The 22698-nt window shown below is 38.3% G+C and overlaps 2 protein-coding genes across 4 annotated transcripts; both read right to left on the bottom strand.

The window, feature by feature from the left end:
- Window positions 1-613: 613 nt before the first annotated feature.
- On the bottom strand, window positions 614-18772 carry ikzf4 (IKAROS family zinc finger 4). Of its 3 annotated transcripts, none has more exons than XM_047379620.1 (9): window positions 18448-18772; window positions 14652-14706; window positions 12340-12447; window positions 11922-12221; window positions 11650-11817; window positions 8238-8375; window positions 8006-8137; window positions 4409-5232; window positions 614-1531 (listed from the first exon to the last, which is right to left on the bottom strand). In XM_047379620.1, the coding sequence occupies exons 1-9, from the start codon at window positions 18607-18609 to the stop codon at window positions 1496-1498; spliced, it is 1923 nt and encodes a 640-aa protein (XP_047235576.1). In that variant the 5' UTR covers window positions 18610-18772; the 3' UTR covers window positions 614-1495. The 3 variants fall into 3 exon arrangements, with proteins under 3 accessions (XP_047235576.1, XP_047235584.1, XP_047235591.1); XM_047379628.1 differs by having other exon boundaries at window positions 17672-18587; XM_047379635.1 differs by lacking the exon at window positions 18448-18772 and adding an exon at window positions 14800-14879.
- Window positions 18773-19108: 336 nt separating this feature from the next.
- dnajc22 (DnaJ (Hsp40) homolog, subfamily C, member 22) lies at window positions 19109-21582 on the bottom strand. The gene is made up of 4 exons (XM_047379649.1): window positions 21490-21582; window positions 20429-21032; window positions 20051-20343; window positions 19109-19955 (listed from the first exon to the last, which is right to left on the bottom strand). Exons 2-4 carry the CDS (start codon window positions 20973-20975, stop codon window positions 19779-19781), a joined length of 1017 nt encoding a protein of 338 aa, XP_047235605.1. The 5' UTR covers window positions 20976-21032; window positions 21490-21582; the 3' UTR covers window positions 19109-19778.
- Between the last annotated feature and the right edge of the window lie 1116 nt (window positions 21583-22698).

Genomic DNA, 22698 nt, shown 5'->3' with positions numbered 1-22698 from the left:
ATTTACACCCCTGGCAAACTGAGGTTTAAAGTAATCTTTAAATTCTACCGACATGTTTCTTCTGACAGGAAGTAATACTAATGTTTTGGAGAGGCCCAGGAACAGCCCTGATTTGAATCTGTGGAGGGTGCTGCTAAAGGTAAGGGTGCTGGTAAAGAGACCTTCCAACCTCAAAGACTTGGAGCTCATCACCAAAGACAAATCTTAAAAATACCAATGGAAACCTCCAAAAGCTAAGCTAATATAGGAAGGGTTTGATTGCTGTAATGCTAATAAAGATTTTTCCACTGATTATTGAGAAAATTACAATAAATCTCTCACATGCTATTTTTAAAAAACAAGTTAATTAAAAACTTTAGATTTTGTTTTTCAGAATTGGTACTCCTTTTACATTGTTTGTTATCTTTTAAGAGATACCTGTCTCTTTTCCACTCAGCAACATCTCAGGTCAACAAAAATAAATTAAAATCTAAATCAGCCAGTATGAATAATTTTGGGTTTAACTGTAGTGTGACGTGATGCATATATGACAACATTATTTGTTTTTGCGACTCATCATACCTAATTATACTTGTGGTGATTCAGCACAAAGACTCATTCAAGCTGGACAGAATCAATTTTTACAATAAATGCAACTTTATTGACAGTAAAAACTTTTGAAAATATCAAGGAGCACGCAATCTGTAGCCGCAAGAACATCTTGGAAAGCGACATGACCTTTTTTTCTTTTTTAAGTTTTATTGAACTAATGAGGCAGTTGTACATCTCGAACTTTGAGGTAAAAGTGTTTTTGTTATGTTACATCATTCACAAAGGTTTTTTTTTTTTTTTTCTTAGAACATTAAGTCAACGCGAGGAGGGCACCAATAAAAACCCATGCCTCATTTCCACTTCACGTTTCAAAAATAATTCACAATTCAGGTAAAAGCAGAAAATGACAAGCACCCATGCTATAGTCCATTCGCGCGCACACAGACACACGCACGCACACACACACACATACATTTCAAACCCAAGTGCATTTTTATATATATTTTTTAACTGTTTTCAAGTACATTTTGCTTGCTAGTAAAGAAACTCAAGTTAAACTATAAAGCAGCAAACCAACAATAATAAGAATACTGAGTTTGGTTTCATTCATGTTCCCAATGTTAACATCATCAAATCATTCACCATACTGTAGCAATAAGGTATTTGGGTGCTATAAAGAAGCAGGAGGTAACATTTCATGGACTTTGAGGAGTATGCTGGATAAGATTTGGAATATAGCTGATTAAATACACAAAGGCAGAAACAAACAACACTAAGTAGATAATCACAAGTGAGATAATAACAGAAGAGATCCAAACTGATTTGCTAATAATTCATCTTTAAATAATTTCTTAAATCACTTACAGTATGAAACTTGTTTAAAATCTCAGCTGCAGCCACCGCAGTCCCAAACCAAGGTGCAGAAGGCCGGCTCCAGTAAAAACCCACCACATAAATCAGATGGTCAGTTACTGTCATTGTTATATTCGCCGTAACCATTCTGTAAAGAGGTGAAGTGCTTCAGTAAAGACGTTCATATATAAGCAGGGAACCTATTCTAAAAAGTGCAATCCTGTAGAGAGGTAGAGCACCCTGGGTCCATTCAGTGAGGCTCTTACAAATGACAAAGCTCACAGTCTGATCTGCACCAGTATCCTAAAACTCACTTTGAAATCCAAAAACCTACTTCATCCTAATTTTCCTCAATGAATTAGCTTCATCCTGAGGCTCTGTTCCACACAGGTTGCTTTGCACTAGGCATGGGCTGGTTGTCGGTATTGATGTATACCAACGCTTTAAGAGGTTTACGTTTTTAAAAACGTTAACATTCTATGTAAAACCATTTCCATGGTTAAATTATTTTTAACGGGATGCTGCAGAAATAGCGGGATTTTCTTTGTCTGTACGAATCATAGAGTAGCACTGTGCTATCCCCTCCCCCACCTGTTTCTGCATTCTGCAAGTCAGCTTGCTCAGAAAAGGCACTTATTTCCATCCTTCGCTTACAACAAAGACAAATTTGATAGCCTGTAAATATTTCCAGTCATAAATAACAAGGGCAGATATGGAGTGGAAAATACAGGAGCTCCATCCATCACACCTATTAAGGTAAAGCCCTTTTAAAACTATTAAGGCTGCTGTTCATTTCATCCCATCACCATTTCATACCTTTGCAGTTTTGGTCATTTTGTACCCAACTTTTTCCAGGTATAAAACGGTGCAGTACATTTTATACTGAAGTTACGACAATTCTGACCTGCCTTTGGTATGTTTCGTACCGGGTCTGACAACTAACGATTAAATGTGATTTTCTATATCCTACTTATTGTCTTCTATGTCAAAACATCACAATAAGTAATGTCTATTTTGATTTTAAGCAGGGGGTCATAATCTTTCATATTTCAAAAGAGTAAATGGATCAAAGTGGGTGTCAGAACCAGAATAAAAGGAAATGGAATGTAATGTAAAGTTTTCAGACAATATTATACAATTTAATTAATTTTACTGAGGATTTGAGCATTTTTTTGAGTATTTACCTCCGTAATCCACTTAATTACAAAAAAACCCTGATACGTCAGGTTGACGTTTATGGGAACAAAATGATTTGTTTAGTGACAAAATGAAAGTAGGAAAGAATGAAACGGCAATCTGTAGGTATGAAAGGAAATTAGTAAATGGCGAATTGACCCGCAGCCTTTGCAAATGTCGTGTCTGTCCAGCAACTGACTGCAGGCTTTCTACCAAAGGGTCTCTGCAAGTTTCAGTAGGTATACTTTTTAAGACCATTATTAATTACATTTAAGATCTACAAGAATAACTCAATAATGTTTACTTAACTTAATTAGGAACTTAAATATGTGTCAACTTATGATTTTTTTAAATAAAGATTTTGTGGCACTAGTGGCTTTTTGCCATTAGTAGCTGGACAGGATGAAGGGCAGAGAAAGACATGAAAGACATGCAAATGGCCTTAGGCTGCCATGACTGTAGCCTAAACATAAAGTGCACCTGCTCTACTACTGGATCACAGGGCACCCATGTTTGTATTTTTTTGGCTCTGGCAAGTGAGTCTGCTGATTTTGCAACGACCTAACTTTGACACCCTTTATACACCATACTGTCCCTAAAACACTGCAATAAGACAGCTTCATGTACAATTTTAAGATGCAATTACATGCTATTTGAGACCTATGATGGCAAATCTGGACATTTTTAAGACTTTAAGATAGAGAAGATTGAAAGAAAGACCTTTTGTGTCTTTTTATCACCCTGCAGAAACCCAGTTTGAGAGCTGAATACCTGACTAATTAGCCAGCAGATGTAAGCTTGTTGTCTTTCAGTGTTGCTCTATGAAAAGCAGGGGGCCAGAAACAGAAAATATTCTGCAGGCTCTCAGAAAGCACGTGAACTTGAAAAGTGCTACTAAATTTTGTGGGTGTTTATTCAAAAATTTCTTCTTAAGTCAAAATAAATAAATAAAAAATTAATAAACAAATGCTCTACTACTGTTATAACTGTAATAATTAACATTCTCTCTTAGCAGGAGAAGCATATGTTGCTTATCTATTTTAAGTGAAAGAAAATAAATCATTAAATGCAATTTAGTTTAAAACGTTTTTGTAAATACTGTGATGCAATCGGACCGCAGTATTTTTTAAAGAAGATATGAAAATTTCACTCCGGCCCATGCCTACTTTGCACACTATTGAACTGTGCTGTAAACAATATGTGTTCCTACAACAGTTACCACTGTAGGAGTTAAGGCAATCCACGTCTGTGCTTTGTCTGTGACAAAAGCTCTTCCCACATTCAGAGGCACACAGCTCAGTGCATATGCTGCTCACCTGACACACAAAGCACCCTCCTCAGCCGCTAGAGCAAAGCTCTTAGTGCACACTGCATGGAATATATTTTTGATAAATGTTTAAATGCTTTCAACAACTGCATGGGAACATGACCTCTTAGATGTGATCATTTCTAAAAATCACTGAAGAAAGGATGGCTAGTCGAGTTTCTTGAGCACCAGTTTTCCACTGTTTCTTTTTGTGTGGGTGTGTTTGTGCTGTGTGACAGTTTGTGTTTAGAGGAAATCCCCAAAGAAGGCACTTCTGTGGCAAAACCTGTAGGTTGCCATGCGATTTGATTAGGGAGTGCAATCAGTTACATAATTTAATTTGTCTAAACTAATTTAACTGATGTGTTAAAAAGATTTTTCACTTACCTGTGCCTTGTAGGATATAAGTCCACAGTAAGCTCATGATTTATTCAACTTAAACTAGGGATTTAAAGCAGCTGATCTGGTGCAGAACAAACGTGAGCCCCCTTTTAGATAACAGCAATCACCCCCTCCTTGTGCAACCACCTGTCCTCAGCCCACCTGGTGCTCTCCTCGGCTGATGTGAGATGAGAACTCGTAGCGGTCCTGGCTGGGGTGGCCGCAGATGTTGCACTCGAATGGTTGGCGGAAGCCGTGACAGCCCATGTGGATTGTGTACATGACGTGGTCCAGGAAGAGGATGCAGCAGTGTCGGCAGTAGAAGGAGCGCACAGGCCTGCCTGCCCTGTCTAAAACCTGCAAACTGTTCCTGGAGGAGAGAGGCGAGCCTGGGTTCCTCTTTACTACCCCCAGGGTCACCGGACCCCCTCTGTCCCACTCTCCGTCCAAGTCTTTGGCCTGGCTGGGGCTGGGGGTGTGGCTGGCGGTTGGATGGCTGCGGGGCAGTGCTGGGGTCAGGTAGTGGAGGTGATGGTTGTTGGAGGTACTCATAGGGGCTGTAGCCCTTGTGCTCTGCTCTTCCGCTGTGCTCTCTGTGTCCGTAGAGTCAGGACAACCATTGGGCGAGGTGGTGTGGCTGTGTGCAGAGGGCTGGTCACCACGGCCTTCGCCTGCCTCTCGCCCAGGGAGACCAAGCGATATTGGTGCAAGCACGACTCCGCCGTGGGCTCGGGGGCCCTGAGGAACCACACTACTGTTGAGGGAACCCACAACATTTTGAAGCTCTGCCACAAAACCAGGTTGGAGCTGAGGCAGCGAGGGTGACTCGTGGTTCTCGGCTTTACCTCTCGCAAATTGGAGGTATGAATTCACCAGACTGGATGAGTCTCCAGCAAAATGGGAACTCATAAGATCCCCTTCCTTTTCAGAGCCAGAGGACAGCTCGTAAGGTGCTTCTGGTGGTTCAAGGTGCATGTGCTTTTCTCCTGCAAAAGAAACACGTCACTAATAAATGCTATTTAGAGATGATTTAGCCCAGTGATTCTTAACTTTTTACTGGAAGCCCCCTACCACAGTAATGCTAGTATGTAAACACATTCCTTCAAAATCCAACAGTCGCTTTTTTCTTTCAAATGCAGAGCAAATATTTCAGGATTTACAAGCCTATACAGTATTGCTCTTATTGTGAGCTGTATTCCCAAACAGGCCCTTTTTTGGGAGTATCCTTTAGCAAAGGATACTTTTTCTTGCCTTAAAACTCTCCACACTGGATGAATTTAGGTCTTTACAAAACAAGACTTAATTCCTACCAAATAATGTTGTAAACCTCGTCTGAAAGATGTTCACAGTGACACATTTTCTCAAACTTTTTACTCCAGGTTGTTTCCTTCAGGTTCCGGCTGCTGATCTCACGTTAAAGAACGAATATATGTGCAGGAATTGTCAGTTTTAATATTCTTTACATAACATGGAGTTCAATACAGTATATACAATGTACTTAATTTGTATGTTGATTGTTATTCTCTAAACATATTTATAACTGGCAGATATGTGTTTGAAAGCAGTGTATGCTGAAATTAAAGTTAAATTGTTACATTTGATCATATTAGTATGTTAATATTTTCAGTATGTGCGAAACATGTTAACTGTCCCTTTAAAAGCCCAGGGCCCCTACATGATTTTGCCTGTTCAAATTCAAGAACCTTATTGTATTAATAACTGTATTTATTCTATTGCACTTTCAAGGCAACTGAGGTTAATTACACAAAGACACAGACTGAAGTACAAAACAGAAAGTGAGATGGGTTATTAATAAAGTCCTAGTGAGAAATATACAGACATTCATTATTGGCATGAAAGTCATACTTATGTTGGGTTCTAATTAGGTTTTTCTAAACATTTCTTTTTTGAGGGGTGGATTAATTATACAACAATCAAGTTACCTGAATTCACACGTTATGATTCATTATTTTCTAATCCTCTATATGTCTAATCCATAATATTTGGGAGCATACAGTTTTTAAAGCATCATGCATTCAGGCTCTGCAAATTAATATTATATATGGGTAGCTGGGTGGACTTTAACTACCCTTACTGCCGACAATTGGTGTTTATTTTTAGTGCAATAGTAAGAGAAAAAAGTCAAAGAATGGGGGATAATCATAATAAATATTGTCAAAGAAATATTTAGCAATAAAATGACACATGTTTAACTAATGTGTTTTAGCTCTAGTTTAATGTCTGTTATCAAGTAGCATAGACGTCACAAACATTTTGTTGCTGTCATCAGGGTCCCGTCTTAATTCTGGCCGGATGTTTGGCAACTCTTCTTATGAGAGTTGGTGGGGTTCCATTAAACTAGATGGCTTCCTGGCTTTGAAGCATAGCCCCAACATTTTCAATAAGGGTTGAGGCTGGGGGCATTAACGTTCACCTGAATAAGCCATTTCAAAATCCATTTTTGTGATATCTGTACTTTTTGAACACCCAACTGTGCTCACGTTTCTTCCATCTTAGCTGTTCATTTTGAAGTGAGTCTGAAGCTTTGGAGGTAGTCCTGCTTCTTCATTTTTCTATACACTTCATACAATGCGCCAGTACCGCTGGCAGTGAAAAAAACCCTTAGCATGATGCTGCCACCACCATGCTTGACCGCTGGTACAGTGTTCTTAGATATGAAAGCTAGTGTTCTTAGGATTAAAGACTTGTAGTGAGATAGCTCAACCAGCTTTGATGTGTGTTTTGGATCATAGTCTTGTTGGAACACCCAATGGTGTCAAAGACTGGCCCATCTGGCCCAAACTGTTACATGGAAAGGAAATTGGTTAGGATGGTTAAGAAGAACAGCCCAAGAATGACCAAGGCTCAAGCTGATCATAAACTGGAATCTGCAGGAACATAAGTGTCACTGCTTACAGAAAGAATCATCACCTTCAAGCTTGAAATTGACAGCTGATTAGATGGACAAGCCAAATCTCTACTGGAGAAAAGTTTTATTGTCAGAGGAGATAAAAGCCTGAGCTATAAGGCTTTGATGGCAAAGTGTATGTATGTGTCAATGTAAGGTTTTCAAACCTAAGAACACTAAATCAAGTGTCAAGCATGGTGGTGACATCATAATGCTGAGGGTCTATTTCCCTGCCAATAGTACTGGTGTATACAAAAGAGTGAATAGAATAATGAGGGAGGAGGACTACCTCCAAATTTGCTAGCTTCACTTCAAATAAATAGCTAGATGGTTAAAATCTTAACACAACTGGTTGTTCCAGCTGGACTATAATTCAAAACACACACTGAAACTGATTTATGATAAAGCAGGCTAACATAACTCCTGCAACGTCCCTGAGCTGAGCCCCATTATAAATGTATGGTCTATGCTTTAAAGCCAGGTCTGTTGCAAAAAACCAACCTATTTAAATTAACTCTACCATTTCTGCCAAGACGAGCGGTCAACTGTCCAGTTAGAATTATGCCAGAGGTTTGTTACTGTTATTATTGGGGGTGTATGCGTATGTTTGAGCTCGTATGTATAATTATGACCCCTGTATAAGACAAAATCCACAATAAATACAAATCAGTTATGCCCTCAATTCTTATTTTTAAAATGAACTAAAGTTGTTTGTTGCTGTTTGAACTTAAACCGTTCAATTGCATCATTTAAACTCATAAATTAATATGATATTCACGCTGTTGATCAGTGCATATAAACTTCTAACCCACGTTGTAAATATGGGTTATTCTAGCTTCACAAAAACTCACCCAAAAACTTCTGCGGTGTTGACCTCTTGCGCTTGGTTATGCTGACAGTCAGTCTGTCCACAAACGGCCTTTTCTCATTGGACGGCTGCAGTACAGGTTTAGTGATGGTCTCCATATTTACTGACTCCTTACCTGCACAGAGAGAACCCCAAACTTAATAACACTGACAAATGAGCTAATATATATGTTAATTCGTGAAGGGTCTGGGCTTCATCTATGTGTGGTGTCTTACCCGGTGGCATCTGTGCAGAGTCCAGACTCTTTATATAACTATGGCAGCGCTCCAGATGTTCCTCCAGTGTGCTCTGTTGCTTATAGCTGCGACTACAGTAGCTGCACTTGAAAGGTTTTCCCACCGTCGGGGAAGTAACTGAAAATGAGAGGAAAAGGTGAGACTGGGGAGCATCTTCTCCCGATCCAGATCAATAAGTACTGGAGCCCCCCAGGGGTGTGTTCTAACCCCACTCTTCTTCTCTCTGTACACAAATGACTGCACCTCATCGGACTCGTCCGTGAAACTCCTTAAGTTTGCAGACGACACCACTGTCATTGGACTGATTCAGGACGGGGATGAGTCTGCATACAGACAGCAGGTGGATCGGCTGGTACACTGGTGCAGTCAGAACTACCTTGAACTGAACCCACTCAAGACTGTGGAAATGGTGGTGGACTTTCGGAGAACACCACCCCCATACACCCCCCCTCACCATCCTCAACAACAATGTATCGGCCGTGGACCACTTCAGGTTCTTAGGAACCACCATCTCTGAGGACCTGAGATGGTCATCACACATAGACACTGTTCGAAAGAAGGCCCAGCAGAGACTGTACTTCCTGAGGCAACTCAAGAAGTTCAACCTTCCACAGGAGCTGCTGGTCATCTTCTACATTGCCATCATTCAGTCTGTCCTGTCTTCATTCATCTCAGTGTAGTTTGGCTCATCCACAAAACAGGACAGGTCCAGACTGCAACGAATAATCAGGAATGCAGAGAGAATAATCAGGGCTGACCTTCCCTCCATCCAGGACTTATACAGGTCTAGGGTCAGGAAAAGAGCTGCTAAAATATCTGCAGACCCCACACACCCTGCACATAAACTGTTTAGAGCTTTACCTTCAGGCCGCCGCTACAGAGCACTGTTCACTAAAACCAGCCGCCACAAAGACAGTTTCTTCCCCCAGGCTGTTTCTCTGTTGAACATTCAATAGAGTACAAAACAACACCATACAGATGTTGCAAATGCACCTTTTTATTATATATGTGTATATTGTACATTGTAAATATGTATATTATGTAATACAAAAACAAAACCAAAGAGCAAAGTGTACCGGAGTCAAATTCCTTGTTTGTATATACGAACTTGGCAATAAAGCTGATTCTGATTTTGATTCTGAAAAGCATTTTAATGACTGTATGTAGAGCCATAATTATCCAATAAAAATGAGACTATTCATGACTAGAAACGTAAGAGATATTATTTGTTTCTGAAGGGGATTTTTACAGAAGAAATAGCACCAACTGCTTGGCCTGAGAAATGGATTTTCCCTTTGATTAGGAATTCCTGAAATTTATTTTTGAAGCCTGAAAGTGACGGTAAAGAAAACGCCTAACCCCTCACCGCACCGTTCCAGTTTGGTAAGCCATCGGAAGCACTGACGTCAATTCGCTGAAATCCAATGTGCAGTGATCGTTTCTCTGTAAATGAACCTGTGCGACCCAATCACATTCAGATGTAGTGTATCAACACTGTATGTGAACACCTGTTGTTCACATTTATCAGCTCAAAAATTGAAAGCACACTCACATGATTTCCTGTTTTTAAAACTGCTAAATGTCACGTTTTTTTTTTCTTTTTTTTACAGAAAACTGTAATGAAGACCTACTTCCTTTGAGCTTCAAAGGAAGGAGAAATGGACCATTCTAGTAAGTACCCACTTTTAGTGCTCTCTTTTTTTGGTTTTACACCAGCATCCATTAAGTTCACTACCTAAATGCATAAAGTAACTGTAAAGTGGAAGGACCAAGATACACGACAGAAATAAAATCTGAAAAGTATGGTGTGCATTTGCATTCAGCCTCCATTACTCTTTACTCTGTGGAAAAGCCTTTCACAGCTCAGGTAGAAGAATGTACAGACAGGACAACTAGTAGTCCTGCATGCCACATGGCATGGCATTAATAGAAGAGTTGCAAAGAAACAGGGATTGGTGAAAGAAAGCAGTAAGAAGTCCAGTTTGTTGTTTGCCACAGATAACACTGCACGCCTCCAGAAACACACCATTCCAATCATGAAACGTGGGGGTTAAAGCTTTATGGTGTGGGAATTCTTCCAAGACAACAACACTAAATGTACAGCCAAAACTACAATGCAATGGTTTAGATAAAAGAATGTTAGAAAGAATGTTAGATGAAAGAAAGGCTAGAATGGCCCAGTCAAAGTCCACACCTAAATCCAAATCCAAAATCCACATCAAATTTATCTATAAAGCACATTTAAGAACAGTAAGTTTGTAAAAAACATAAAATACAATAGTTACAATAGAAGAGTCAACTCACAACTGGTCTAATGCTATTGAGAAAAGATGTGTTTTTAAAAGAGACTTAGAAATAGGAAGCAAAGTTGCCTGTCTGACGTTTAAAGGCAGTGCATTCCAACGTTTGGGAGCCACAACAGAAAAGGCTTGATCTCCTTTTAAATTTTGCCTGGTGTTTGGGACAACTAAAAGCAGCTGGTCGGCTGATCTGAGCGCCCACAAAGAAAGATAAGCCTGGAATAAATTCGAGAGGTACAGAGGAGGAAGACCATTCAAGCATTTATAATCTAACAATAACATTTATAAATTAATTCTGTAATGCACAGGGAACCAATGAAGAGATGTGCTCATATCTCTGCATGCCAGTAAGAAGACAGGCAGCAGCATTTAGTGTTAGACCTGAATAAAATAACCTAGGTATATCTGGCAGTTGTCAGCATAGCAATAGAGGAAGAAGCCATGTTTTCTAAATTATGGACCCCAAGGGGAGTAGGTATAAAGAAAACAGAAGAGGACCAAGAACTGAGCCCTGAAAAACCCTGCAGGAAAGAGGGGGAGAGGCGGACAGAAATTTCTCAATACAAACACTAAAACCTTCTTTCACTCAAACAGGAGCGAAGCCAATTTAGTGCTGCACCTTTAATACAAACCCAGTGCTCCCAGAATAGTGTGGTCCACACTATCAAAAGCTGTCGTAAGATCTAAAAGCACAAGAGTCGTTTGCTAAAAGGATGTCATTAAAAACCTTTACCAGTGCTGTTTCTGTGCAATGTAAAATCAATTGAGAATCTTTAGTGAAATGTTATATTTGAAGTTAACAGACAGTATTTATCCAATCTGACAATAATGTCAGTCTCTACATGAAAAGCTGGTAGAGACATGGGCCAAAACACATGCAGCAGTAACTGCAGTCAAAGATGGTTCCAAAAAGTCTTAACTCAAGGGGACTGAATAGTTCCAAAGCAGTGAAACACTTACCTACAAAGCTTTTTTGTTTTAACAGGCTTCCATATATGCCCAGCTAAAGGTCGATTCTAGCTCAAATGTTGAACTCTATGAGAATGTAGCACTTAAAGGTCAATATGCTCCAAGGCAGCTCACTGACTTACCTGCATGAGTTCGCAGATGACCAGCAAGAGCATCTCTCCGGCGGCAGGCGTAGTTGCAAACGGGACATTTGAAAGGCTTCTCCCCTGAATGAAGTTTGATGTGGCGCAGCAGGTTGCCCTTCTGGGTGAAGGAGGCTCCACACTGGTTGCACTGAAATGGACGCTCTCCTACAAACATGTGCATGGATGTTTGCGCTTCATTAATTTATTTATTATGTGTTAATATCTGTGTTGCATGGTCATAAACATTGTTGTTGCTGGCTCATTCTCACCTGTGTGGCTGCGCTTGTGGACCATCAGCACATTAGGTCCGATGCAAACCATCCCGCACACCTCACACTGCAGCTTCCCGTTGGGCAGCCGGATAGGACCCGGAGAGGCAGAATTAGGAGTAGCCATCTCATTGTAAATGTTCCCTCCCTCACCCCCGATTCTGCCAAACGCTGCACCTCCTTCTTCAGCAGGACCCACTCTATCATCTTTCCCACTGTCGCTCTTCACAGCCTCTTTGTTCTCAGACTGTCGGGCACCTGAAGACTCTTCATCGCTACACAGCTCAACCTTAATGGAGCCTTTTTTTTTTTAGAATGGAAAGTAGAGGAAAATACATTTCCTTAAATACATGCTTTAAATGAAAGAGTCAACATATTCTATAAGGCTATAATAATTTAAATAGATACAAGGGCTGACCACTTAGGGAGCGATGGGGCGAGGACAGCTGGCTGTTAGGAGATCTTGCAGAAGTGGCCCGCAACCCAGCATAAAAATCCTGTTCTGCTGATGATTCACCTCCATTACCTACAACACAAATACATTGTAACAAAGTAATCATTAAAATGGGAAAGAGTGCACAAATTTGTCTATTATGCAGCACTCTGCAAAATGTCTACATTATTTCTTTATATTCATAGAATACATTTGTTCTGTTATTTTTCTTCCAAGGAGTCAAACTTTCTTAAAGTCATAGAACATTTTTACTCTTAAAAAAGTCAAAGTATTTCTATGAATAATACATGTTTTCTTCTGATTCTAATCCCATTTAGCTTCTACCTGATGACTGACCATTTTAGATTTGTTATTTAGCTCTGATCTATAAATATTTAGCTCTGATCTATAAATAATTTAGAAATAATTAGGTGGGGATCTCTAGAACTGCTTTAATATCCCTTTAAACAAAATCATGGCAGATTCCACTGATTTAATATGTGGGGTACCACAAGGCTGTGTTTTGGGGTTTCTGTTTTTCTCCCTCTTCTTATCATACATATAGTCATATTCAATAAATAAAATGTGTGTTCCAGGTAGGATTGATTGTCAGATTAAAAGTATTTTTTTGAAAATAACAACCTTTATAATTCATATTTATAATTGAAGAATTTATAAAACATAACTTTCACAAAATCCACATTTCTGAATTAAAAACTTTTTTATTATTGTCTCGTGTAATATTCTAATCTTAAATGTTGTGTTTTCATTAGCTCTATGCAGAAAATCCTCATAATTAACATAAAGAAAGGCTTAAAAATACCAGCTTGTGTGCAGTTAATATATATAATGTGTTTTACCTAGTGAGCTAAGTTACTAAAATAAATGAACTTTTCAACAATATTCTAATTGATTGAATATTTAATACATTTAGCCGTACTGTTCATTTGAGTTGTTCAAACGTAATACTTGAATGCCTAAAAGCAATTGTCAAACTCCCTTCATTTGAACTCTGAGAAGACAGTGTTTCTCTTATTTCTGCCCTAGACAGCAGGGTTCCTCTGATCCGGCAGCATTTGGTTCATTTGAATTATGCATTTAAGTAAACTTGAAAAATGTAGCTATTGTTTTCAATCAATCAATGGCTCTTGAAGGTCACTCAGAATAACTAATCTGAAATAGCTTTAATCCTTTAATATCATTTACTATTTCCAAACTAAGAAGGTTGGTGCCAAAACATGAAGTTTAGATAAATATTCATATTTACATTTCCTTTCGCCCTGACTATTGTAACACATTTTATGGATGTATCAACAAGAAACGGTTAAGTACCTTCTTATATTACTGAATTGTTAAAGCCACATTCTCAAGCCCTTCGGTCTTCAACCCAATGTCTACTTGTAGTCCCATGGACCGGATGAAAATCTTGATATGATCGCTCATTTAAGACTATTGGATCTTAGCTATGGAATGAGCTTCCTTTGTTTTTACACTTCAGAGTCTTGAGTAACTTGAAAAAGCAGCTGAAGACATTCTCATTTAAACATGCTTTTTCTTAAGATCTTTTTAAATATTTTATATTTCTTTTCTAATTATCTGTATAACTTAATACATCTCCTTATTCACACCTGAACTCAGGGAAAGTCTCTAAATATAAAAAGCAAAGAATCAATTTATATTGGATCTTTCCCAACTTTGCTATGGCAGACAGTTACAAAGACATAATTACTTTAGGACCTGTGAGAAAACACAAAAAACTGGCAGTTGTACCAACATAAAATCGCTTATAGTAACCTAGCAGTAGCAAGAGGATCCTTAAAACAAAATCATCTGAAAGTTTTGTAAGATGATGCATCTTTTAGGTCCTGTGTCAAGTCTTTGCTTCATTTTCCCCCACTTCCTAAAGACAGGTTTTTCTGATGCTGTTCATCTGCTGTAAATTTATTCAATTCAGTTTACTTATTTAGCACAAATTTATCACAAATGGCACCTTAAGGCACCTCACAGAACAAAAAGGTCCAATTCATATCCAATTATATAAATACTTGAATTCAAATATGACAGTTGTTTGTTTGTCACCCATTTGTCCGCATCCCTAATTTCTTTAAGCCTTTTTTTTAAGAAATTATCTGTCCAGGTCAAGAACTACAGAGAAAATTGGTAAAAAAGTTAAAAAGCAGCAAAGCAGCAAAGAATAGCAAAAAAAAAGAAAAGAAATCTCTTAGAAAACCTGGAGAAATAATAATACAAACCACTTTAAAACATCCCAAGAGAGTATTTAATCAATACAAATGTACCTTGTGGATATGAGCGTCCATTACATTCGTCAGCATTCATTCTCTTACCAGATGCCTGTAAAAAAAAGAACACATTACTTGCTTCCATTCATGATAATGATTCATTTATAATACAACAAACTTTTAAATAATAAATAAAAATAGATACCTTTACTATTGGTAACACAAAGTATACTCAGTTGGTGGATGCCACAACCGCAGACCACTTTAGTCTTTCAGTTCTGATTATCTAAAGTTAAATTTAGAAGTAATGCAATTTTTAAAGAAAACTGAGTTCTATCTGACTGCTTCTGTATTCTGGAGAACCTCCTCTGTCTCACACATGAAAATGAGAGGCTTGACATTTATACAAAACGTCTGGGAAAGAGTGACAAAGGAGGAGTTGAAAGTAACACAGAACAAAGATTCAGGGGTTAGTGGGTAAAGCTTAAAATAAAGAGTATTTTTAACAAAAGTTCACATACAATTGAATTGGTAGCTCATTTTAAGGACCCCATCCAAATAAACTACATTAAACTTAAGAATTTCGTCATTTTGATCAGTTTAATCTTTGTCCTAATAATGGAAAAATATGATGCTTATTTTCCAATAAGTATACTTAAGAGATTGAAAAAATGACATCTTGGGCTCCATCTGACCTCATCAAACGTGGATGGATGGATTAATGGGAATTGCAGCACTTAAATTTCACTTGAGGTCACAAACTGATGGCTGCTAGGCATGGGCAATTATCGTACCGTTTAATGTTATTGTAGAAAAAAAGTTACCATGATGAGAATTCAATTTTATTATTATAAAGATACATTCGAATTGATTATATTTGCAAAACCTGAAAACTAACAGCATGGTTGGGATTTTTACTTTTATTGTTTGAACCATCTTCGTTTCCATAGTTGCTTTCATAAAAGCAACATTCCATATTTTTGAAAATATGACTTAAGGCAATTATTGTGTACGGTTAGGAGTGTAACTGCACTATACTTTATGTAGCTGGTATACCAAGGAAGCCTATTTGATGATGGTCTAAAAGTCAAACTTTAGAGCAGTATTTGTGTTTGGCTGTATGCAGAGACAGTAAAAGAGAATACTGATGCTATTTGTTTTATTTCTTATCATGACTTTTATAATTATCACGATAAATGCCACAAATTATTGTGATAATATTTTTAAAGTCCATATCATGCATCCCTAATGGCCAGACTTTCTCCTTCAGAATTTTCTGGTGGAGAACAAAATTTATGTTTGCTGTCCAGGTCCTGAAGCAGCAAAACAGGCCCAGATCATCACACTACCTCCACCATGTTCGACTGTTATTGTGACAGACTAAGCAATGTTAGTGATCTTTTTGCCTCTGATCTGTTCTTCAGTTTCTTTATATCAGAGCACAATATGTGGATTTGCTTTTTGCCTACTTCGTGCTGTCAGAGAAGTACTAATTAAATGATTCCCCGATAACACATGCCAGGCAGTAATCAGGGTTGGATCTATCAGTGGAACACAGCCACAGACAGTAAAGTCTTTATTTTACAAGGGGTGAAATTTCTTCTTTACAACATGAACAGGTTGGTTTGGAAAGCTTTATTACCTTAATAAATGAAACCATCTTGTAAAAGCCACTTTTTCTATTTACTCAAATTATCTATGATCTGAAAGATTTAGACAGACATAAAAAACAAAGCAGAAGAAATCTGGGCAAATAGCTATTCACAACTGTAACTTGGAAAGCTAACCTGGTTAGATAGCTTGAGTCTGTTGGCTATTAGTAGACATCATAATACCATTGCAAGTTTCTGATTAAAAAAATGTCTAACCATCTCTTTAGTCCACACTGGTACTGGATACTGAAAGTCAAGTTAAAGAAAGGTTTTCAGCCAAACAAGTTGGTAAATTCTGTAGTGATTTTTGTTTTTTTAATGTGAAACAACATTCTTTTCAGTTTAACATCGAGGAAACCGGCATATTAGTTTTAGCAGCCCCAGGTGAGTAGATGTTAAAAGCATGTTTTTGAAAGATTTGTGTTTTTTTTCTTCTTCTGTATTTTTATATTTTGGTCTTAAATAAAAGATCGATGAGGCTGATTGAACTGAATACCAAAAACATTGGTCACAGAGAAGTTTGTTACCCTCTGAAGTTTTGAATAACCTTATGTTAAATAAAAGCAAAACTATAGGACAAATAAAGGACAAATATAAAGGAGTGAGGGTGCCAGGGCTTTTTTAGTAGGTAAAGGTAAAAACCTTTTTAAATAATCACGGGTTTTTTTTTTTTTTAAATCTATTTAGGGTGAAATAAATATTGTACAAGTTATGAAGATTGCCACATAGGGAACTCAACATCTGAACCAGCCAGAACTCCAAAACTGCAAAGGACCGATATTTTAAATTAGGAAATACTTATATCATTTTAAAGAATTGTTACTGTAAAACATGCCTGACAAATGTGTGCACAAAGCATAGGAAAACTATGTATACTTAGCTCTGTCTACACAGCTATTTTACAGAGAGATTGTATTACCCAGTCTAGGAAGATAACTCAAACCAGATGTTGTATTTATTTAATATAACTTGCTGGAGCTAAGAAAAGGAATTAGGTGATAATTTGCATGCACTTTTCTGGGTAAAATTGAAAGGAAAACAACTTTAACAAAGCAAGTTGACACCTAATATAATCAAAAGTTTAGTGAAACAAAAGTGCACTAACCTGATGGAAAAGTTTCATATCTTTTTATATTAATTTTAAGCTATCAAATTGGAACTGAAAAAAATAGAATCCATGCTATTTTTTTTTTTTTTTACCAAAGTATTATATTATTTTATAGTTATCCTAAATGTTTTTATTTTTATTAGTTAATGTTAAACAGGTATTTAATCATTAAGCCTTATTTTATCCATCTCCTTCATGCATAATTGCAAGGTAATTAACAATAAGGGGCATATAGTGTACGTTACATAAAACAGTTATCCAATAACCAATTGACACATATAGATAAACCAAGACCAGACACTTTCTTGCTGACTTACGTTGTCTTTAGACCTAGCCGCCAACATGTTTATTTTCATTGAGAGCAGACGGAGCTTTCACGTTAGGGAACGGAAACAGACCAAGATGTACAAGACAGCAGCACCTCTCGCTCAAATGGATGACAACAGTGGACATTGACTTTGAAAGGAGGGGGGAGGCGGAGACAGCACATCTCAGGGAGAATTAATATCCTGGCATTGGCCGCGCATGGGGAGCAACAGGCGCTGATGCAGCCGAGAGACGCGCCAGCCACACCGGGGCACGGCGATTAAAAACAAAATTAAATAAATAAATAATGGCAAGGAAACGCGCATCAGCACCAACCCTTGCTTTACAATCCTTTCTGGCCCCCAGACTGTCGAGTGTGGATTAAATCATATATGTTTCCAGATAAGTGTCATGCCTCTCTCCCTCTCTCTCTCTCCCTCTCTCTCTCTCTTTCTCTCTCTCTCTTTCTCTCTCTCAGTGCATCCGCGGCTACTTGTTTTAGGCTTCTCGGTGGATTTTTGGTCCGATCAGCTCACGCACGGCTCCAGACAGCGGCGAGACGCGGCGGCGACGGCGGTGTGTTGCAGGAGTTGCGACTGAGCGAATTGTCCGCATGAACGCAGCTGTCATCCAACACCGAGCGCGTCAAACCGACCTGGGCTATATGTTTCTCACGAGCCGTTGCTATGGCACCCGACCACACGACAAATGGCATTCACCCGCAGCAACTGTTCAAAAACACACCGATCAAGCGGCGACGGATGGGTGGCGGAGTCCTCCACCTTACCTGGCGGCCGATCGGTGCTCTCCTCTTTAATTGCCTGCCTGGCTGTTTGTTTTTCCCAGCGACGGCAGCATATCTGGGATATTTTTTTTCTCTTTCTGTCTTTCCTTCTTTCTTTCTTTCTTCTTTTTTTTCACCTGAAACCCAAACAACTTCCGGGCCCATGCTGAGATACAGACAGAGCTGTTGATCCAGTGATTGTCGAATGCATCGATACACATAATATACAAAAAAATATGTTGACGCTTGTAGATTTCTAACAACATAGATTGTAAGAAATTACAGAATCCCTTTTGAGAATATGTGTTTTTGGGACCTACCAGTCTACCAAACCAGTAAAATGCTTTACGAGAAGATCTGAACGCGTTTTTTATTTGCATTTATCGTGATTTTATGTGATTACATATAAACACTTTTACGTAAACATATAATGCACCTGCTGAAACACCCAATAATGACAGCAAGAAAATTTTTGCGATGAAATCGTTTCTTTTAATACTACATCCGTACCACAAGATGGCAGCAAATTGCTGTTTTTGGCACAATCAAAAGTGTAAATTTAAGATTCGTTAGCAAAAGTACAACCCTTGGCAAAATCTTAGGAAAATAGTACTCTTAATATGTTCACGAGTTGTACTTTAAATTAAATCGAATAAAAAATATGAATGATACAAATTTATTTATTTTAACAGACAACAATCCTGGCTTTCTAAAAACATACATCAAAATAATTCATTGACATCTCTGCAGAACAGAGAAGGGTTATACAAATACCTGCACAAGTCTAATTCTGCAAATGGGTCTGCATTTAAAAAAGAGTGCTTGGAGGCATCTCTGCCTGACAGGATACATGACTCCATCCACAGAGCTCTCAATTGAAAAATGTAATTTTCTATGCTCACTTAATGTTGTAAAGTCACAGGGAGGCGGGTGCTATATCAACTGGTCAAGGTAGGGAGTAAAACCTGCCAAGTGGCTGAAAAACATTTTATCTAAATCCTTACAGGACCATAATAGAGACAGATGACCCTAACAGCCATTCGTGCACGTTGACATTTTAGACACTTTTCTTGTTCCACCAGTCCTGAAGGTTTGATGATGATGAAATAATTTTTAATAATGTATCTTCCAAATGAACAAAAAACATTCAAACCTTTCTTTAAGAACTGCAGATCAACTTAATTACATGTCCTGCAAACCTTCAGGATCTCAATCCAATTAAAGATAGAAGAAATTGGAACTGACAGGTGGTCCATAAACACGGTGCACATCACAAAACTGCTCCTTTATTACTGAAATTCGAGTTTGGCCAATCTGTAAGAAATACAGCACTGTTATTTGAATCTATGGGGTTTGTGCCATTTCATCAAGACCTCATAAGCCTCCTGGACCTTCATGAACATTTTCTCAGCATCATTGCTGGGATTGTGGTCTGGATGCCATGTTTTGGCCAGATCCCTGTAGCTTCGGGTTATCTCCTCAAGTGATGCTTCTGTCTCCAATGACAATACCTTGAGAACAAACATTCAAGCACACAGGCTGTAAAGAGAATCTTGACCAGATACAGCGTATGGGTATTTTAACTCATCACTCACAGCCTGCTCACCCTCAACGCCTCTTTTTCTCTCTCTGTGTACTCTTTCAGCAGTATTTCCAGCACCTTCCTCCAAGCATCTTCGTGGTATCCCCCTCCAGTCAATGCACACAAGATACGATATGGCATTAGAAGAAAGTATTCCAACACACCTCTGAGCCAAGGCAGGAACCAGAAAATATCCAGCAGTGCAGCTATTGTGTCAGACATGTAATACAGTGTGGCTGTAGTGTTGTAAAAAAAACAATAACCCAATGGAGCAGAGAAGGCCAGCCAAGCAAGACCAATCCTGTAAAGCCGTGGACCTGAACAAAAAGCGTAGAAAAGGTAGGTTCAGTTGGATTTTATGAATTCAGTTTTCAGTATTTGTGGGTGCTTAAATGTGCTCACCTAATTTCTGCTGGCTGCCACGTGCTTTGGAAGGTTTGAACTTGCGGTTCTGTGAGGCAGTGATGCTAGCAGCCAAGCTTATGGGAAGAGGTGACAGAGAGCTGCCATAGAATATTGGTGATGTAACAAGACAGGCAGTCAGGGTTTTTTGGAGATCTGCAGTCTGTTCACCAACACTGGACACCAAGTGAACTCCTGCACCCACGCTTAAGGGCAGAACAATCAAGTAGAAGAAACTGAGGGAGTTTAGTCCAATGAGAGCTACCACTCCAAAGTAGATTCCAACACACACCTGTCCAGCAAATCTGACGGGGCTGGCGGGTGGGGGTCCCTCTATGTGAGGCCATCTTTCTTTTTCTGCATCTCGATTGGCCTCACTTACGTATGCAGGAATACGCATGAACTCTCTGGCCCAGCCAAACCCAAAACCTCCCAGGGTTAGCATCCACAGTAGAGCATGGCTGTCTCTTCCTAAGTAGAGATGGTGAAGACCCAAAGGCCCACCCATGGCCCACAGGGCATAGGCTACCAGTACTCTTTTCACCATACTGTGCTTGAAGTGGATCAGTTCCTGTGCTAATGAGCGGTCATCCTTGGTTTGTTCCTGCAATGGAGTAACACAGAATTATGTTTGCTTAAAAATCAAACACTGTTTCCATGTTTTTTATTTAGTGAGACTGAATTTATTTAGTTCTTTACCCAATATGAGCTGTCATGAAACTACATTATATTACATGTGGTGATTTCCTGATCTGGTCTCCCAGCTGCTTATGTCATTTTGGGCAGAAAAGTCTAAGTGATTTTTAATCTTTGTGATACTCTTCCCTGCTTGGATTAATATGTTATATAAGTAGGATTTGTTTTAGCTGATAATCAGCACTGTCATTTAACATGACATATACCCACAAATGAGTACTGTTCAAAAAGAATCATATCACACACCCATTCCAGTAGACTGAAAAGAAAAAAAAGTTCATCCAACCTTCCCTATTCATCAAACACATCTGTTACTTTTACACATTTAGTATTTGGCTTTGAGTCATAAAGACTGTTTTACTTACTTAGTCCATAATTTCAAATCTGTAGTCAGAGAAAATCCTTTCCAGCGCTTTCCGGAGTTGAAGTTAGGACATGTTGCAATAGTTGGACTTTGGATCAAGTCAATGAAATTGCACAGCAGCTTCGATACAGAACGTGCATTGCCATGAGCTCCCGGATCATCAAAACTGATACAACGAATTCAGTGCCTTTGATGAGCACATTTTTAAAAACAAGTTGCTAATGTTAAATGTTTTCAGTATTTTTTTATTATTTTAGAAGCATTCAAAGAAAAGTAACATGAAATAGCAGTGATTGACATTGTGTCAGTTAATCCAAAAAAATAGGATCAAAGTTGTCTAATGTGAAACTGACTTTTTTTTATTAAAGAAGCAGCTGATTAATCAGCAAAAAAAATTAAACAACATCATACAAATTTAGATTGATAGCAATGTATTTTTTTATAATTACATATGTTCCTTCCATCTTAAGGTCCTGGTGTTTTAAAAACAGATTTTCTGCTGTTTGTTTGGTTAAAGAAACACTCTAAAAATCATCTGTAAAAATGCTTTTCAAAGTAGAGATTTTTAAAAACTTAATTTACAATGCAAAAGTGTAGACTGGGTGTCTAACACCTATTAGAAGTATTGACTTTGTGCATACTCACTCTCGCTTTCTGTGCCACAAACCACAGCAACAGTGGAGCCATTTTTTATGACTCATCTTATATCTGCCTTGCTTTGTGCTTTTTCAATTGTAAACTGTAAGTTGAATAAAAATAATGACTAACAAAAAACGCACGTAACAACTGTTTTGTAAGAATTTTTAGCCTAGCACTGCTTTAGCCATCTTCAAGACCAGTTTCTTTAGATTTTTTTATTTTGTGTTATCGCCACTTGCTGGTGCAGCCAAGGGATTACAGCATTTTTGACTGGAATCCCACATTTTGAGTGTATGCAGAACTTTTTCAAATATGCAGGAAAAATATCCATTTAAAAAATATCCAGAATATTTCCTGAGAACTTAGGGTACAATCTATTTGTACTCAGAAGTTGGATTTTCAGAGTTCCAAGTCAGAAATACAAGAACATCCCCGAAAGTCAGAAAATAAGAAAAAGAAAAGCATAATTACTTCAATATAGGAATCAATAATCAGTTATAGTGAAAAGAAAAACAAATGAGAACAATACCAGATGCAGTATAACAATACAAAGTTATTTACACTCATAACC

Source organism: Girardinichthys multiradiatus, chromosome 1 (assembly GCF_021462225.1).
Source record: "Girardinichthys multiradiatus isolate DD_20200921_A chromosome 1, DD_fGirMul_XY1, whole genome shotgun sequence".
In the NCBI taxonomy this organism is placed as follows: domain Eukaryota; kingdom Metazoa; phylum Chordata; class Actinopteri; order Cyprinodontiformes; family Goodeidae; genus Girardinichthys; species Girardinichthys multiradiatus.
The sequence above is the reverse complement of the archived record's forward strand: the minus strand, read 5'-3'. Positions and strand labels throughout refer to the sequence as shown.

Bases quoted from the DNA above. Each gene is read 5' to 3' on its own strand.
- ikzf4 (XM_047379620.1), bottom strand. From the start codon at position 18,609: ATGGGCCCGGAAGTTGTTTGGGTTTCAGGTGAAAAAAAAGAAGAAAGA. The intron at 12,448-14,651 runs GTACATTTGTAT...TTTGTGTTGTAG, and splicing joins TGGACGCTCATATCCACAAG to GTAATGGAGGTGAATCATCA. The intron at 8,376-11,649 runs GTAAGTCAGTGA...TCTCATTTTCAG, and splicing joins TCATCTGCGAACTCATGCAG to TTACTTCCCCGACGGTGGGA.
- dnajc22 (XM_047379649.1), bottom strand. From the start codon at position 20,975: ATGGTGAAAAGAGTACTGGTAGCCTATGCCCTGTGGGCCATGGGTGGG. The intron at 20,344-20,428 runs GTGAGCACATTT...CTTTTTGTTCAG, and splicing joins TGGCAGCCAGCAGAAATTAG to GTCCACGGCTTTACAGGATT. The intron at 19,956-20,050 runs GTGAGCAGGCTG...TTTGTTCTCAAG, and splicing joins GAGAAAAAGAGGCGTTGAGG to GTATTGTCATTGGAGACAGA.